General features: G+C 43.0%; 1 protein-coding gene across 1 annotated transcript in view; it reads right to left on the bottom strand.

Moving 5' to 3' along the window:
- The window catches only part of PTPRT (protein tyrosine phosphatase, receptor type T), a 762,820-nt gene that overhangs the window by 105,146 nt on the left and 640,276 nt on the right, over positions 1–17,398 (bottom strand). The window contains exon 14 of the mRNA XM_012803799.1: positions 11,715–11,863. Coding sequence (XP_012659253.1) covers positions 11,715–11,863 — 149 coding nt within the window. The remainder of the gene's footprint in view (positions 1–11,714; positions 11,864–17,398) is intronic.

The raw sequence follows: 17,398 nt of genomic DNA on the forward strand, positions 1-17,398 counted from the left end.
CCTTACACCTCCAAACTTTTGTCCTTTCGACCCGGGACAATCTTTCTCCTGCCCTCCTTTCATATCAAAACTCATCTCCTTACGTGATACTTTCCATATCACTGAGGCAGAATTAACCACTTGCTGAGCCTTTGATCAGCATTCCCAGGACCCTGTACATGCCTTTTCTTTATCACTTATCACATTTATTGAAACTAATCCACTTACAACTCTGCTCTTGGAGGACGGTAATATCCTTGAAGGCAGAGACTATGTCTTATTTATCTTTACAATCCCTATAACACTTGGCATAAAGTTGGCATTCAATGAATATTTAAAGGAACACCTCGGCTACGCCCATAACTGGAAGATGAAAAGTATAATTCCATTTGAGAATGTTCTATTTGTGCAGAAATTGGATTAGGAGACTACAGAAAGCAGAAGACAAACCATTATTGATGATACTTCATTCTTTGGAAGGAGATCACCGGGCAAGGGCTGGAATGTCACAGCCCCAATTCTAGCCAGCCCTGAGCCCTGGTGGTGACTCAATGAGTGATCCTGGGAAAAGTCTCTGGGACTCATTTTTTTTTTTTATCTTTAAAATGAGGTGGTTAGATCAGTTTTGATTATTTCAATAGTTTTTATTATTCATATTATAACCATTATACCCTTTTGGAGTCAAAGTTTCTCCTCTGAAATGTGTGCTAATTTAACTCCTTAGTATTTGTGATGGAAAATTTGTCTGCTTTCTCAAGGTTACCTAAATTTCCATTTTGCACTTCTAAGGAGTAAACAATTCTATTCAACTTTGGGTTGCTAGGAACTTAATAAGTGTGTCCTTTAATCTGTCAGCCAAGTGGATGATTGCAAAATATTCAACAATTCCTGAAAAATATTCAATAAAACCGGAGGTGGCAATCTTATAACATTCAATTCTTCTCTCAGATTCAATTTAATCTTGATGCAACCCAGAAACTATAATTGTTCCTGCAAACAATTTTTGCATTTTTTAGAATCTCCTTTACGATGCTCGGTCGAGCTCTTGGTTTTACTGTGTGACTCGTCATTGCTTTTCCTTGTATATTTCCATTCCTTCCATTCTGATTCTTAAATTGTCCGCTGTTCAGACAAGAGAGAAAATGTCAGAGATGAGTGGGAGAGGACCCCAGTTTGGGGGACCGCCTTCAGGTTCAGCACCCCCTGTGGCAATGTCCTCTTGGTGCTTCCACCCTGGGAATGGAGGAGCTAGACTAAGTTTTCTTCTCTCTGGGGTGCTCTGTTTATATTAGATAACTTAACACAAGAAGAACGAGGGCGTTGGAATCTGACGATCTGGGGCTTTACCTTGAGCCAGTAATTCTCAGACTTGAACATGCATCTGAATCACTTGTTCAGCTTGTTCAAAACACCAATTGCTGGGACCTTCCCAGAGTTTGGGGTTCAGTAGTTCTGATCTGGGGCCCAATAATTTGCTTCCAACAAGCTCCCTGGTGACGTTGATGCTGGTTGTCTGGAGACTATGCGTTCAGGATCCCTGCTTTGAGCAGATGACAGCATGTCTATGGACTTAAGTCTCTTTGCCTATAAAATGGGATTAATAACAACCCACCTTACAGAAGGAGGCGGAGAGGACTGGTCTTGGCTATGGGCTTAGGGGAGTTAGATAGACCTAGGTTTGAGTTCTGTCTCTGTTATTTAAAGCTGCGAAGCCTCAGGCAAGTTCTTACTGTTTTTAAACCTGTTTCCTTATCTTCAAATTATCAGATATAATCATCACATTTATTTAACCCTCCCAACATACCAGTGGGATAAGGCATTATATAAAACACTCAGCACGGAAATAGTCATATAATTATTATTAATGCTCACTAGAAAAGTAGCACAATAAATATTAATAATTTAATAATTATTACATTTTAGGGCCCTGAACTGGGAGGTTTAAGTGGTTTCATGGGTTGGCACAATAAAATAAAAAAATTATCCCAGGCTCAGTGCCTGTATTTCAGTGGTTAGGGCACTGGCTACATACACTGTGGCTGGTGGGTTCCAATCTAACCCTGGGCCTGCTAAACAACAATGACAACTACAACAAAAATATAGCCAGGTGTTGTGGTGGGCACCTGTAGTCCCAGCTGCTTGGGAGGCTGAGGCAAGAGAATTGCTTAAGCCCAAGAATTGGAGGTTGCTGTGAGCTGTGATGCCACAGGACTCTCCTGAGGATGACATAGTGAGACTTTGTCTAAAAAAAAAAAAAAATAATAATAATAATAAAAAATTATCCCAGTAGGGTTGAATAACAGAGTCAAATCTAACAGGAAAAGAAAGCATTAAGGAAATGTAAAATCCTTCACTTGGGCTCCCAAAGTCATCCTAACCCAGGCTGAATGAGACATCACTGGCTAGAAGCCATTGTCTATATACTAGGCAGGCTTATGATGGACATTTATTGGTTAATTCAATAAGGCCACTTATTGTCACATAGGGCCACTGGTTAATTCATAAGTGGCATTTTCCAAACCAAAGTTTTAAATCTAGAGTGAGGGTGTTGGCATCTCTCTAAGTCCAAAGTCACTCAGCTCAGTATAGAAGATCATGGTCATCCTGGAAACCATACACTGCACAGGAGTGGAACAAGTGGAGACAGAGGGGTCACTTGGGACTCTGAGTAGACTGAAAGTAGAAATGTATTCTGAGCAAGGCTGATGGCTGATGTGAGGACTGCTCATCCTGAGGGAAGGAGCTGGCCATGTGGGTAGCTGCAGTGAAATAGTTGGGGTAGGGGTGGGCACTTCAGGCAGGGAAAGGCTGACTCAGTGGCCCTATGGGACAACAGAGGGCAGACAAAGCCTGGCATGCTGGTGCTGACAATACACACTTGTGTGCAAAAACTGGAGTGAATAAAGTTATGAGGAACAGATTTCAGCTTAACAGAAGGCAGAATTCACTATCAAAAGAGATGGAACCAGATGTGAGCTTGGAACTGGGAGATCTTAACGTGAATTCCAGCGCCATCATTTGTGTGAATCCGACATTCACACAAATATTCAATGAGTATCTGACAAGTTGGCCAGTTGGGCAACAGTCAACAACCACGGAGGGCCACGGAAGCCACACTGAGGATTTTAGCCTTTACCTTGGGAGCACTATTGATGCTATTATTGACATCAGGATAACAATTCCTACCTGGACGCACTGTTTTGAGGATTAGAAATAATATGTGACCAGCATCTAGCAAAACAGTTGCCCCAAAGGTCCTGAACAAAGATAGTAACTCTCAACCTCACACATCATTAAATCAATAGTTTCCCCAGAAAAGTCCATGGTCAGGCCATTTTTCCCAGAGACCTATTTTTCTAGCTGGCTCAACATCTTCCTGAAAGAGTTAAGGAATCTTTCCAAAGAGTTTACGACAACCCCAGCCAACCCCTATTATTATTTATTTATTTAGTTTATTCTTATGTATTAAATGTATATATTTTCAGGGTATATGTGATCATCTCAAATCAGGGCATTTTGGATATCCATCACCATAAATATTTACCTTTTCTTTACGTTAGGAACATTCAAATTATTCTCATCTAGCTATTTTGAAATATAGAATGGATTAATACTAACTATAGGCATGCTACTGAACTATGGAACACCAGGTCTTATTTCTTCTAAGTACACACTAATACTGTACCCATTAATCAGCCTTTCTTTATTTCTCCTTCCCCCACTTTTCCTGGCCTCTGGTACCCCGCTATTTTTAGAGCCATGATCTGTCTTTCCTATTTGAATTGCTTCAGTTACATAACATGTAACCAAAATAGTCAGGCTAAAATTTTGCTTGGTACTTCCTTCTGCCTGCTCCGTCTCTGCTGAAGTGTCCCATGGGGTATCAAGCTTGGACATTCCCTGACCTGCTAACAAAGGCAGCCTTTTACGAGGTCCTCGTGCAGAAGGACAGAGAAGGCAGCAAGTCTCAGGGTCCATCTTCCTTGTCAGCAGCAGCAGGTGTAATCTAAGGCTGTATTTTGGACCATTTTCACCAGGTGTATCTGAGTCACACTGGGAAGGTACAAGACCAGGGAAGGGTCCTGTGACACTCTGTGGAGGTTGTTCCTGCACAAGGTAGTACCACAAAGTCCCCTTGGTTGGAACATTTTCTTTCCTGTGGACAGGGGTCATTCTTTGCTCATCTTCCTCCATATCCACCCAGGGTTGGGCCTAGCACCTGAGGATGGGACCACTGGCCTGCCCTCCCACTTGCCCCGAGGCTCCTGAGGATGATTCCCACAGAGCCTGTCTGTGAGTGCACCCACTTGGCCACAGCCTTCCTGACACGGGAGTTTCAGCAGGTAGAGGAACCGGGAAGAAGCACTGTCCTCCTAGCCAGCAGGGTTGTTTCACCCTGATGATGGAGAGACAGCTACTGTTAGAGGCAAGACGAAAATGCTTCCCTTTGAAAACAGAACATCTGCGTTGGGGTCCAGGCCTTAATACACATTCATCACATGACTTGGGGAAGATCTTTTCATATCTGAGAGGGTCAGCTTCCTCACCCGTAAGATAGGTTTGATAATGGAGGTGGACTGTACAGGGTGCTGTGAGGATGGACGGAGATGCCGTAACTGTGTGCGCTATCATGGTGCCCGGCTCCTGTGGGAATTGTGGCTCCATGTCAGTACCAGGTCCTGGGCCTCTGTGTCGGGCATGGCTATGGCAGAAGTCTCTCTCCACATGGTAGTAGAGCCAGCTGACCCACCAGGTGGGTGGGGACCTCTGCCCTTCTCCCACCGTCATTGACTCACTCACTGAGACCAGTGGGTGCTGGGCTGCCATTCCTGCTATAGGAGAAGGAACCCTGGTCCAGGAGTCAGATAATTCTATCTGGCTTTCAATTATATGCCTGCTATTTTTGCATTGTGTGACTGTGCTTATTTACTTTAGTTCTCTGAAACTTCATCCCCTTATGTATGAAAAGGAAATAATGCCAATGTATAGGGTTCCTGGGAAGCTTAAGAGGGGAATTTACAGAAAGGACACAAGATCTAGCCCAAAGTAGGTGCCCAATAAAAGTTATGTTCCTCTTTGGCCGTTTGCTACTAGAAAGGTCAGAGCCAAATGAATTTAAATGGTATCAGCCTACATATTTATATGAAATTTTAATGTAATATAACTACATTTTACTATATCCTGGCCTTGACCTCCATGTTTTCCTGATCCTGATCATTTATTTCTCTCTCTTTTTTATTATAGGTGCTCTTATTGGATATGCTGCCAAATTCGTTGCAGAATGAGGTAGAGAGACTCTAACTGATGTCAGGAGAAAAGGATCTGTATTATATTTCTGCAACATCTGTATGATTTGGGTCATGGAGTCTCTCTGAACCTCAGTTTCCTCATCTATAGAATGGGCATAATAATAAACTTACCAGCTGTCTTATGGCATAGGAATAAGGAATTACTACTGGAGTATTCTGCAGAAGGAATTAAACTATGAAAAGCTTCCGGGTGGAAAAGTTTATTACTTGTGAAACACTACCCCCATTTTATTCATCTTTGCAATTATGTCCCTCCCCAAATCATGCCTGAGGACTCATAGCACAGGGCACTCATGCTGTATAACATGGCAAGAAAATAGCCATTCAATCCCACCTCCAAGGCCCCCCTCATGCTTGTTTCCTTATTCAGCAGAGGGCTTGATGGCCCAGCATTTGATGACCTGTAGAGAGGGATGGCCTCCACTCACCAGAATGGAAACATTGAAATGAAGACAGAGCTACTAATGGTACCGGTGGGCAAGTGGGTCTGTCAAATTCTATAGTGGGAAGAGCAGAAAACCAAGCCCCTGTCTCCCAGGAATTCAGCAGGGATTTGTTTTCACGCATTTTTGTTTGGGACTGAAAATGAACAAGAAGAAGATGACATATGAACAAAAGAGATAAAGATGAAGACTTAAGCACAGAAGAAAGACGCAGAAAACAATCCCAGTGAGCAAAAGATGGGAGAAAAAAAAAGTAACAAGTACACAGGGCAGTAAGATCACAATCAGATGACTTACCAAAAGCTAGCATTCCTTTAAATGGAAAACAATGCACATTGTTTGTCCTTGAAATGTGACATTCCTTTTTCTGGAATGTCAAAGCACTTCAAAGCAACCACCCACATCTGACAAAGCCCCAACACACCCTGGAGTCCCCGGAGGTCACTGTTCCTATACAACACTGCGAGGCGTGATTGAATAGCTGTTGCAAAACTTAGCAGTCGCTTGCAACAGAAAACTCCAGAAAATAAACCTACGCGAGGAGAGGCAGAATTTGAATTAGGCAGGGGCCCACCTGTTCAATAACGAAATAATTGCTCACAGCACATTCTTCCCTAATCTTTTCTGTTGGAACCACGATTCTGCTACCTGCCTCTCCCAAGGCTGCTTCAACACGCGTGCATCATCTCAGGGCCTCCTAAAGACACCGATTCCGAAGCCAGACAGTCACTTCCCTAATGCCACAAAAATAGATTCAATTTTACATACATCAGGGTGATTTCAGAAGCAATTTCTCATCTCCAGTGTAAGCATTACTTACATTTTTTCCCCCTTAAATCTCATCCCAGTGGTTCCACAGGGCATTTTAAAAGGCGCCCGATGCATTCCAGGGCATTCAAAGGATCCCCAGAGTGTTTTTGTAGCTGTAGAGTGAGGATATCACATGCATTGAGAGAGTCCTAAAATATTCAGTATTCCTGCAAATGCAAAATTTCCTAATAATTGAATATAATAAGTCAATCAAGGTTTTTTCTATCTTTCTAAAAGCAGTGCCATTAAAATGAGTGCGTATACACAGACGTAGATGTCTGAGTGTCTATACATGTATATGTGTAGGTTTCTACATCTCTGGGTGAGTGTGTATATATGTGTGTGTTTATAAATATAAAATACACTTACGCATGTCAATCATTTAGAATTTTGTCCCCGGCCTTTAAAATATCTTATTAGATTTCATTGGCTATTCTTCCTCTTCCTCCCTGGCTAGGTAGTATCTATCGCTGTTCTGGATGTTTTCATCTTTAGGGTCTATCAGGTGTCCTCAAACTACGGCCCGCGGGCCACATGCGGCTCACCTAGGACATTTATCCAGCCCGCTGGGTGTTTTTGCTGCCGCTGCCTGTCCTGCTTAGCAGCCGGCTTGTCCCGGGGCCCTCAGTCCTGCCCTCCAATGGTCTGAGGGACAGTGAACTGGCCCCCTGTTTAAGAAGCTTGAGGACCCCTGGTCTAAGTTTTGGACCATGGTGAAAATGCTGGTGATGCTTCCCTTTGAAATCCAAGATCAGAAAGCTTAAGACCAAATACCCATCATTTCAGGGTGACAATGACTGTCAGACGTCTGTGATTATAATCTTTTTGGCATTCCAAGAACTGCCAGGGCACTGTTACAAATGAAAACAGTACACACAAGAGGCTGGACTGTACAGAAAGGCTGCTCGATGAAGAGGTATGATTTGGCCAGTATTTTCAATCAGCTAGACTTGCAAAGGAACTTTTCCCTGTCCCCGAGCCCAAACCAGGAAAGGCAGTGACAACTTAGTGCAGCCAGAGGCTCAGTGAGCTCAAGATGGTCCTTCCTCTCTTTTTCTTGCTTTTATTGTTATTTTCATAGACACACAATAAATCATAAATATTTGTGGGGTACAGTGTGATATTTTAATACATGTGTTCCATGTCTAAAAATCGCATCAGGGTAATGAGCATATCCATCACCTCAAACGTTTATCATTTCTTTGTGTTGGGAATGTTCAAAGTCCAGTCTTCTCACTTCTTGAAAATATTCAGTAAGTTGTTGTTAATTATACTTGTTGTACAGTGCTATGTAATGTATTCCTCCTATCAAGCTGTAATTTATATCAGAGGTTCATAAATAGAATATAAAATTAAAACTGGGATGGTTCTTTGCAGTGTTTGGCCGGGGCCAGGTTTGAACCTGCCACCTCTGGTATATGGGGCAGGCACCCTACTCCTTTGAGCCACAGGCACTGCCCACTAGGATGGTTCTTTTAAGAAAAACTAGCTCATTACGTTGCCAACCCCTCGTCTACCTCTCCTGGTCTATGTCAACATCCCCTTTCCTGCCCGTAGGGAATATATGAATCCCAGTAATGCACTTGGATTAAAAATGGAAAGGGAGTGATTTCATGGTTAGGCAGATTGCAAATTTGCTCTGATCTCTAAGAAAAACAGAACTTAAATATTGGCTCATAAAATAATCAGTATCTGCCTTGGGACTTTGCTGAAACTTAGCACTGCCAGGAACGGGCAGGGTGGTATCAGGTGTACACTGATCCCATGCAAAGGCAGGTGCGCAGCAGCATTTATCTGGTCTGTTTGCCAAAATATTGACCCTGACTGTAATCATGATGAAACAGTCAGGCAAATCTAGACCCTGGGACATTCCACAGGACAACTGCCCTAGACTTTAAAAAAAAGTCAGTATCCTGAATTAAAAAAAAAAATGAAGTTGAGAAAGATGTTCTGATGAAAGAAAACAAAGAGACATAAAAATCAAACACAACGTAGGCATCTTGATTAGATTCTGGGTTTAAACAAACCAGCATTTCAGTGACATTGAGGAAACTTGACTGTGGAATGGTATATTAGAGATTATTTGAATTGCGATTACATTTTATTGTGGTTATATTGAAGAACTGTCCTATTCTTAAAAAACACATGCTGGATTCTCCAGAGGTAGAGTATTACGATGCCTTAGAAGGCTTCACAAGTGGCTATGAAAATTCTGAGAATAAAAATCTGTATACAGAGATAGCAAGAGAGTGTGTGAGCCAGTGCAAAGTACACCCAGAGCAGGATGTTAACAGTGGGTAAATTTAGGTGAAGAATATGTGAGTGTGCATTTTTTCTTTTTCTCAACTTTTTAGGGAGGTTTAAATTAATCTCTTTCCCCAAACTAGTACATCAATGTTTGCTTTACATTATTTGTGTTTGTTAAATAAAGCTCAAGTTGTAGTTGATCCTTTCATCCTAGGGGGTGTGCTGTACACCCTTACAGGGTACCCATCAGGTGACGAGAGCTTACCAATGTCCCTTCCTCCTTCCCTCTCCCCTTTCTATTCTCCCCTCCCCTATACTCGAATTTTATTATATTTTTCTTTCATGGGGGTATAGTTGTTTATTTGTTGGTTTTGTATTAGTATTATGTACATTGGATGCTTGTTTTTCTATCTTCGTGATACTTTATTAAGAAGCATTTTCTTCAACTCCATCAAGGTAAGTACGAAAGATGTAAAATCTCCATCTTTTTTATGGCTGAATAGTGCCCCGTGGTATACATATACCACAGCTTATTAATCCATTCATGGGTTGATAGGCACCTGGGTTGATTCCACATATGGGTGATTGTGAATTGAGCTGCCATGAGTGTTCTAGTGCAGCTGTCCTTATGGTAAAGTGATTTTTAATGGTACTTTGTTTCATATGGAACCAGAAAAAATCCTGAATAGTCAGTGCAATTCTAAGAAAGAAAAACAAATCTGGAGGCATCACGTTACCAGACTTCAGGTTGTACTACAAGTTGACAGTGATCAAAACAGCATGGTGCTGGCACAGAAATAGAGCTATAGATTTATGGAATACACTAGAGAACCTGGAGATGAACCCTGCTACATAGCACCATCGGATGTTCGATAAACCAAAGAAAAGCATAAAAGCATACACTGGGGAAAATAATCCCTAATTAATAAACAGTGCTGGAGGAACTGGTTAGTCACATGCAAAAGACTGAAACTGGACATGTACCTCTCACCACTAACAAAAATTGACTCTCGCTGGACAAAGGATTTAAATTTTAGATATGAAATGACAAAAATTCTAGAAGAAAGTATGGGGAAAACTCTTAACAACATTGCCCCCCTTGGCAATTGCAGCAATATCAAAAATAAGTGAATGGGACATGACCAAACTAAAAAGTTTCTGCACAGCTAAGGCTACAACAATTAAAGAAAACAGACAGCCTTCAGAATGGGAGAAGATATTCGCATGCTATGAACTTAACAAAGGGCTGATAACCAGGATCTACAGAGAATTCTAACGAGAAAAGAACAAACAATCCCAGTTATAAGTGGGGAAGAGTTAGGAGCAGGCCCTTCTCTGAAGAAAGCAGATGAATGGCCAAAACACATGCTCATCATCCCTATGAGAAATGCAAATCAAAACCACCCCGAGACATCACCTAACCCCGGTGAGAATAGCCCACATCATGAAGTCCCGAATCTGCAGATGCTGGCGTGGACGTGGAGAGAAGGGAACGTCTATACCCTTCTAGTGGGATTGCAAGCTGCTAGGGAAGAAAGGATGGAGAACCCTCAAAGAGCTAAATGTCAACCTTCCATTTGATCCCCCAATCCCATTACTAGGTATCTGCACATCAATATTTCAAAACAGCAATTGCCTCTATCAAAGTTCTGTGTTCTAAACCTGGGTGCCCATACGGATTCTCTGAATGAATTTTACAAAATCCATCTCTCTCAGTCCTGTCCCATCATTCATCCCCTAGGATATTTTCATTCAGGAGTTAAGGTGTGAAGCCCAAATTTATGCATTTTGGAAACCTCCCTGGGTGGGTTCTGTGCTGCACTTGAGCTTAGGAATTATGGGCCTGAATTACTCTCAGATTCTGGATTGTCAGGAAGAAACTGTGGCTCTGGGAAGGTCAGCAAATACACTTAGCCTTGGATATACCTATAAAATGGGAATGTACTAAGAGTCTCATAGGACTATGGTGAGATGAAATGAGAATACGTGGTATTTGTTTCCTTTCTTCCATTATCTTTTCAGAGATCCCTATCATCCCCAACTGATCATATCTTAAGTGCTTTTTACAAAATGTGGTTTCTTCCATTTGCAATTTCCATGGTAAATGGAGGACATCCATCTATGCTCGGATCCTGCATTACCCAATTTGGGACAGAGGCGGGGGAAGCCAGTCTATTAACTGGAGTCCATCATGGTTGGAAGAGAAGAACTGTGAGAAGAAGACAAAGCCAGCTCTCTTGAGTCTGATCCCCAAGAAGCCAGGCAGTCCTGGGGTTCTCCTTTGGATAGGGGTTAACCCTGAAATCTTAACCACTCATGATAGCTTGAGCTTCTTTGTTTACTCAGCAAGAAGACTCAGGTGGTCTTGGCTAAAGGCCACTTGGAGCAGAGCAAGCAGAGCCATAGCAGAGCACACTGGCCACAGATCGAGAGGCAATAGCGTCCAGTCTGGGTGTAACTCGCCAGCTGGGGGACTTTGCAGGGTTGCTTCTCCGAGTCTCCTTTCCACTAGAATGGAAACCGTGATAATCCATGACTCACTCACCTAACCTGGTATATGTAAAGCACAGTTCTGGAAGTTTTAAGTCACTCAATTCAGTGTAACACATTTTTCTCCTCAAGGGCATAGCCATCTTCCTCCTCCTTCTTTTTTTAACTACTGTTATTTTTAACCTGCCTCTATTTATGTCCACAAGCTTTTAGGGTGACTTGCTCTCATTTGCACTGGATTTGGGCTAGATTCTCAAATACCCCATTTTCACCTTTGGACAGTCTTTGCAAAGGTGAACCTTCATCATGGACCATCTCAGGGAAGCATCCGGAACCCATGCCTTATAACAGTTGATCACTGTGAGGGGTCCACAGAGGAAACACCAGGGCTAAGCTGGACCACAGGTATCCCTTCCCCTTAGTTGACTCAACTCACTGAATCCGTTGACATCCTGAGAACTGGAGGAGAAGCCTTCCTCGTTGCGGCTGGTGCTGAGCTTGGTGGTGGGTTTGTCGGCTGAGGCCACGGGCCCCATCTCCCTCTGGGCTCCACTCTGTGTCTCCTTCTGCTTCTTGGCCAGCTTCCTTTGGGACATGTGCAAGGGGAAAAACCACAGTCAGATGGTGACAGTTGCATTAAAGTTTTGGGAAGATAGATTTCTCTTCTTCCCAACCCCTTACCCTCAACCCCCAAATCTGGCTCGTTCTGCAGAAATGGAGTCAAGGCAAGCCTTCCAACGTCAAGGTGGAATAGACCTAGGTCCTACTGAAGCCATTAGTGGGTTCCATTTACTCAGAAATATGAGCCTCATGCTGCCCTACCCAAACAATAGTCATGTTCTACACTCAATCTTAAAAGAAGAACTTGGTGAGATGTGTGTGGTGTTTCTGCCACTCTCCTTGCAGTGGGGGAAGAGGTCACACTGGCCTTTCTGTTTCTGTGGCTCTGAATGAGATTTACAATGGAGCCTGGCCTTTCTCAGGGGACTGAGCTGATAAATATCCTGCCAAATAACGATAGATACATAAGGGCTGGTGGTGGGTAAGGTTGAGGTTAATCTCATAGCAGAAAAGGAGGAAATTTACAGCTGGACTTGATGTGTAGTTACCCCCATAACAGAATAACAGACCTTCAGAACCAGATGGGCATCAAAACAATGATAGTGTAGACTAGTGGTTCTTAAATTTTGGTGTGATTTTGAATTACTTGAATAGCTGATAAAGCACACAGAGGCCCAGGATCATGGAAGCAGGATGGGGTCTAGACCTCTGCCTGGCCCCCAAGTTCCCCAGGCGATTCTGACAATCATCAGCTTTGCCTCAGGCAGACTTGGGTTCACAGCCTACCTCTACTGCCTGCCAGCTAGCTACATGACCGGAGCGAATCCCTTTACCCCTGTAAGTCCTGAGCTCTTCTTTTATATACTATGGCAAATAACGGGACCAGTCTTACAGAGTTTCAATGATTAAATGAAACAATGCATAAAATACACAGAAAACAGTGCCCACTACATAGTGAACATTCAAAACATGGCAGTTGCTGTTCTTGTCTGTATATTCTTGCCAACTGGCCCAACTATATTCCAACAGCCCCACTGTGAAATCCCATCATTCTCTGAATTCATGGATAGACTTTAATATCTCATCAGGGACCTGAAAGGTTAAAAAGTTCCTCTTTAATGGATTTGAAATCTACTTCTCTTAAATTTTAATTGATAGATCTTAGATATAATAATATGACTAACCCCTCTTACACATAGCAGTTATTCAAATGTTTCTAAAAAGTCAACCTGGTTCCTCTGAGTTTTTCCAACATATGTACATCTAAATAGAGTTCTTACGTTCCTATCACAGGAGAGGTTATCGGTTAAACATTAAACATCCAGAGGGTACATTTCTCCAGGTCTCCTGGAGCCATCCTTCACAAAACTTGGCTTCAAATTTGATCTTGATCACTCTTGTCTCAACACAGAAAGAGGAGGTGTCCCAGAGAGGTCAAGTCCAGTGCAATATAGATAATAATTTTCCAATGTCGATCCCGCCTGATAGTGAAATCGGCAGTTTCAGGAGGCAATGAGCTCCTTGCCAGAGGAAGTATTAAAGGAAAGAATAAACCTAGACTTAAAAGTGTTTTAGAAAAGTTCACCAAGGGCCAGTAACAGTTTGATGGTATCTTCCCTAAAACATAAGTCTCGTGATCTAGGTGCAGACTGTGCAGAAGAATGACAGATGCCACTCAAATAAGGATAACTGAAGGAAAGTTTATTCCTAAAAAGGCTATTGAGAAAGGTGGGAAGTGGGTAGGGGACCCACGATGTAAGTCAGCAATAGGAGAGCTGCATACCACCTGTGGATCCAGAGGGGACAAAGAGAGGAAGAGTCACCCAAAAGGAGAGGGTGTGAACGGAAGCAGTGGTTTTCTCTTGAGGAGCCCAGCCAGCTCTGGGCAACCTCCTCGGGAGCGAGACAGAGGAAGATGCACTCTGACTACACCCTCCTCCCTTCCTCTCATCTCCAGGGGTGGCTCTCATCAGCTAAACCCAATGCAAAGCCAGAGGGGGCAAGCAGTCGTTTGATGGGGGCCATACAGAACACCGTCTGGAAGCAGAGAGCACAGCAGAGAAAGGTGGAGAAATCTGGCTCCAGGGATCCTGACCAAGAAGAGAAATATTTTTTTTATAGCCCTCATTTTTGGCCTACAATAAAATTATTCCTTTATTTGCTTTTGAAGATTGGCTTGGGGAAAGAAGGGCACTCGGGAATGGGAAGGCATCTTTCGACTGTAATGCTTTGGCCACGGGCACACCGTTCTACAGGTGAGACGATTCCAGCCAGAGAGAGCAGCCCCGCGGAATAAAGCATTGGATCGTCCGGGCCCTTCCTCAGCACCAACAGGCAATTAGGGAAAGTGGGAACGCCGACGAAAGAAAAATGAGTAATTCTGCGGCTGATGACATTTCAAAATTTTATTCTTCATTTATTATCAAAAAGGAGTGTGTTTAAAAATGTATATGTGACCTTCTTAATCATAAATTTGAAAAGATATATGGCAGCTCCTTTGCCTCTGTCTGAGCTCAGCTCACATGGCCCCAGCAGGAAATAAAAAGAAATCCGATAAGGGAGTTAACTTTAAAACTATAACTGAGTACGTATTGGAGGCTTTGATATTTCCTTGGGGACAGAACTTCCAGCCAATCTCATTCCACTCAGAATAAAATAATACGGAGAGGGTTGTCTTAGGCACAAATCACTGGTTTCCAAAGGAATAATAACAATAAAAAAGGCCTTGCTGCTTTTATGAAAAATGGCATTTTATAGAAATGTTTGGGCTGAACACCTGTACTTAAAAAAAAATGAAAAGCTAAGCCTCCCCCCAAATACAGATATTTAAAAGCTGAAAAGCGAACTTAGTTGTACTTGGCATCCTTAGTGCCTACCTCATGGCTGACACGGCCTGTTGATGGCGGTAATGATGCTGTGTGATAATTTGGAAAAGTATAGACAGATGTTCTGGCAATAAGTAAGCACAGCTCCAAGGAAATGAATGGGGTGTATGTCAAAGAAAGGAAAACACTAAACCATAGTTTGGGGACCTATCTCTATTCTTTCAAAATTCAAGATAGAGGTTCTTACAAACCCTCCCAGTAACAAGGGAAGTTGATCTGCATTCCCATAATCAAAGAGTCTAATTTACCATTCTTCTAAAAACGTTTCCTCCTGAGACAGAACGACCTAAATCTCTGAACAGGGTATACCAGATCCCCAAACTATGGGAATCTAGGTTTCAGCTGAGCTGGATCCTCTATACCCATCTCCTTTCAGAAAACATCAGCCTCCTCTCCCCCTCTCCCCACTCATCATTCCTCAATACGCTATCTTTCTTAATATATCCCCATTCTTCCCCACCGGTCACCTCCTTTTTATTCTCCAAAGCTCCATGTCATTCAAATGTCACATCTCCTTGGAGCCTTCTCCCTGCAACTCTAGACGGACACACAGCCTTCTCCTTTTGGTTGTATCAACCACTGAACAAATATATATTTTTTAATTTTTATTTATTTATTTTTTTGAGACAGAGTTTCACTTAACCCTCAGTAGAGTGCCATGAAGTCACAGCCCACAACAACCTCCAACTCCTGGGGCTTAGGCGATTCTCTTGCCTCAGCCTCCCAAGTAGCTGGGATTACAGGCATCCGCCACAACACCTGGCTATTTTTTTGTTGCAGTTAGGCCGAAAGCTGGGTTTGAACCCATCACCCTTAGCATGTGGGGCCAGCACCCTACCCACTGAGCCACAGGTGCCGCCCTGAACAAGTATTTATCGATTGAGTGCATGCATTGGTCTCTGCTAAATATAAGAAGACTATACCTTCTTGACCTTGACCCTCATGGAATACAGAGACTAAAGGCAAAGACAGGCATCAAATGGATAAAGATAAAATCACGAAGATGATGGATGCCAAGAAGAAACACCAGGTGCTTTGAGAGAGTTCAAACCTGCTTTGAACCCTGGCAAGAGATCAGGGAAGGCTTTGGTGCCATGTCAACTAAGTACTTGTCTGGCCAAATTGCAGTCATTCAATTCTCTCACCCACTAGGACGAGAATCTCTTGGAAGAAGGGCTTTTGACTTCTGCACCTACTCCAATTTCTTGCTGAGTGTCTGGCACACAGCCAGTGCTCAATAAATTTGTTGCGCAAATTTATATTTAAAAGCCTATGATTTGAAGTGTAGAAGAGATGGTTATCCCCTACTCTGAACCCGAATTATAACCACTTGAAAAGTAGATTCGTGCAAAGAAAGAGAAGAGAAAACCTGTATTAAATGAGTTTGTGACCTGAAATATTTGTACCTAGGAATATTTTTGGTTTAATAACTTAACATCTCCCTCTTGGAATGCTTTCAAAATTAATGGAGTAGTCACAGAAATCAGAGAATTTTTTTTCACCCCTAGAGCCCACAGAATATCCACAGCTATAGAATTTTTTTTTTAGCTCATAAAATAGTCACATGGCTCATGGGATGGTTATATAATTCATGGAATCCTCAGAGCCTTCAAGACTTAAGAACTTATGACTTTCTAAACTTCGGGATTTTTTTTTCCTCTCTAGTTGTTCTGAGATTCTTGCCAATTGGGTCACACAATTTCACCAGCAGGGGGTACCAAAAGCTGGTAAAAAAGACAGCATGCATAAGCCTGTTCATTCCTTAGCAGGGACAATTCTGGAGCTGAAGGATGTTTTAAGACGTGGCAGTCCGAAGTTTACTGCTTTTGACAGGCAAGAAGGATGTGACGTGGCCACGGCTCTTGGCATCCTTCCCTCTAAGGGATCGCCCTGAGGTCTCTCGGACCTTTGCTTGTTAGCTGAGTGAGGGGCAGGCAGCAGGGGACGTCCCCATGATGGACGGTGAGTCCTGTGATTTATTCTGAGCACTGCTCCTTACAAGGGCTCCTGGCAGGTGGAACGGCTCAAGGGAGAAGGATGAAGAGCTGTTAGAGGTGCTGAAGTCACGTGACGAGACGCAGTGTGTGTGGAACATTCAGGGATATTCCTCACCGAGTGGCCGTGCAAACAATGTTTCTATTCACGCACCTGGCAGCTGGGTCTGTGTGGCCCCAGGGGCCAGAATTAGGACCAGGTTGGTTTGACACAAGGCAGAAATTTCCAGCAGGGTCGAACAGCTTTGGTCCCTTTAGGAAATGCCTAATGCCTGAACCCTCCTCCCCACTGTCTTCTTGGCTATCTTTTCTTCACCCTATAAGGCCCAACTCCAGTGTCCCCAATTCTTATAAGTCTTTGCCTCTTTTCCAAAGTTGGTGGTTTCCTCCTCTTTGCTCATAATTTACTGGGCAAATAGTTAATGAGCACCTACTTCGTAACAGCGCTGCTAGATGGAAGGAGATGAGGTGGTGAAAAGCCAGACGGCAATCCTGCTCTGTTTATGCTTTTGCAAGTATTGAGCTCCCCATCCTTGGAGGACTTCAAGTAGAGCCTGGGAAACCACTTAGGAAAAAAGGTGGTGGAGGATTTTAGCATCCAGCTTCTGTAGCCTCCTTGAATCTGTTCTGGGCTGGGGAGGACCCCGCCAATCATGGGGAGAGTGTTGGAGGTCCCCTTA

This window comes from Otolemur garnettii, unplaced genomic scaffold (assembly GCF_000181295.1).
Source record: "Otolemur garnettii isolate 467f Iridium unplaced genomic scaffold, OtoGar3 scaffold00023, whole genome shotgun sequence".
In the NCBI taxonomy this organism is placed as follows: domain Eukaryota; kingdom Metazoa; phylum Chordata; class Mammalia; order Primates; family Galagidae; genus Otolemur; species Otolemur garnettii.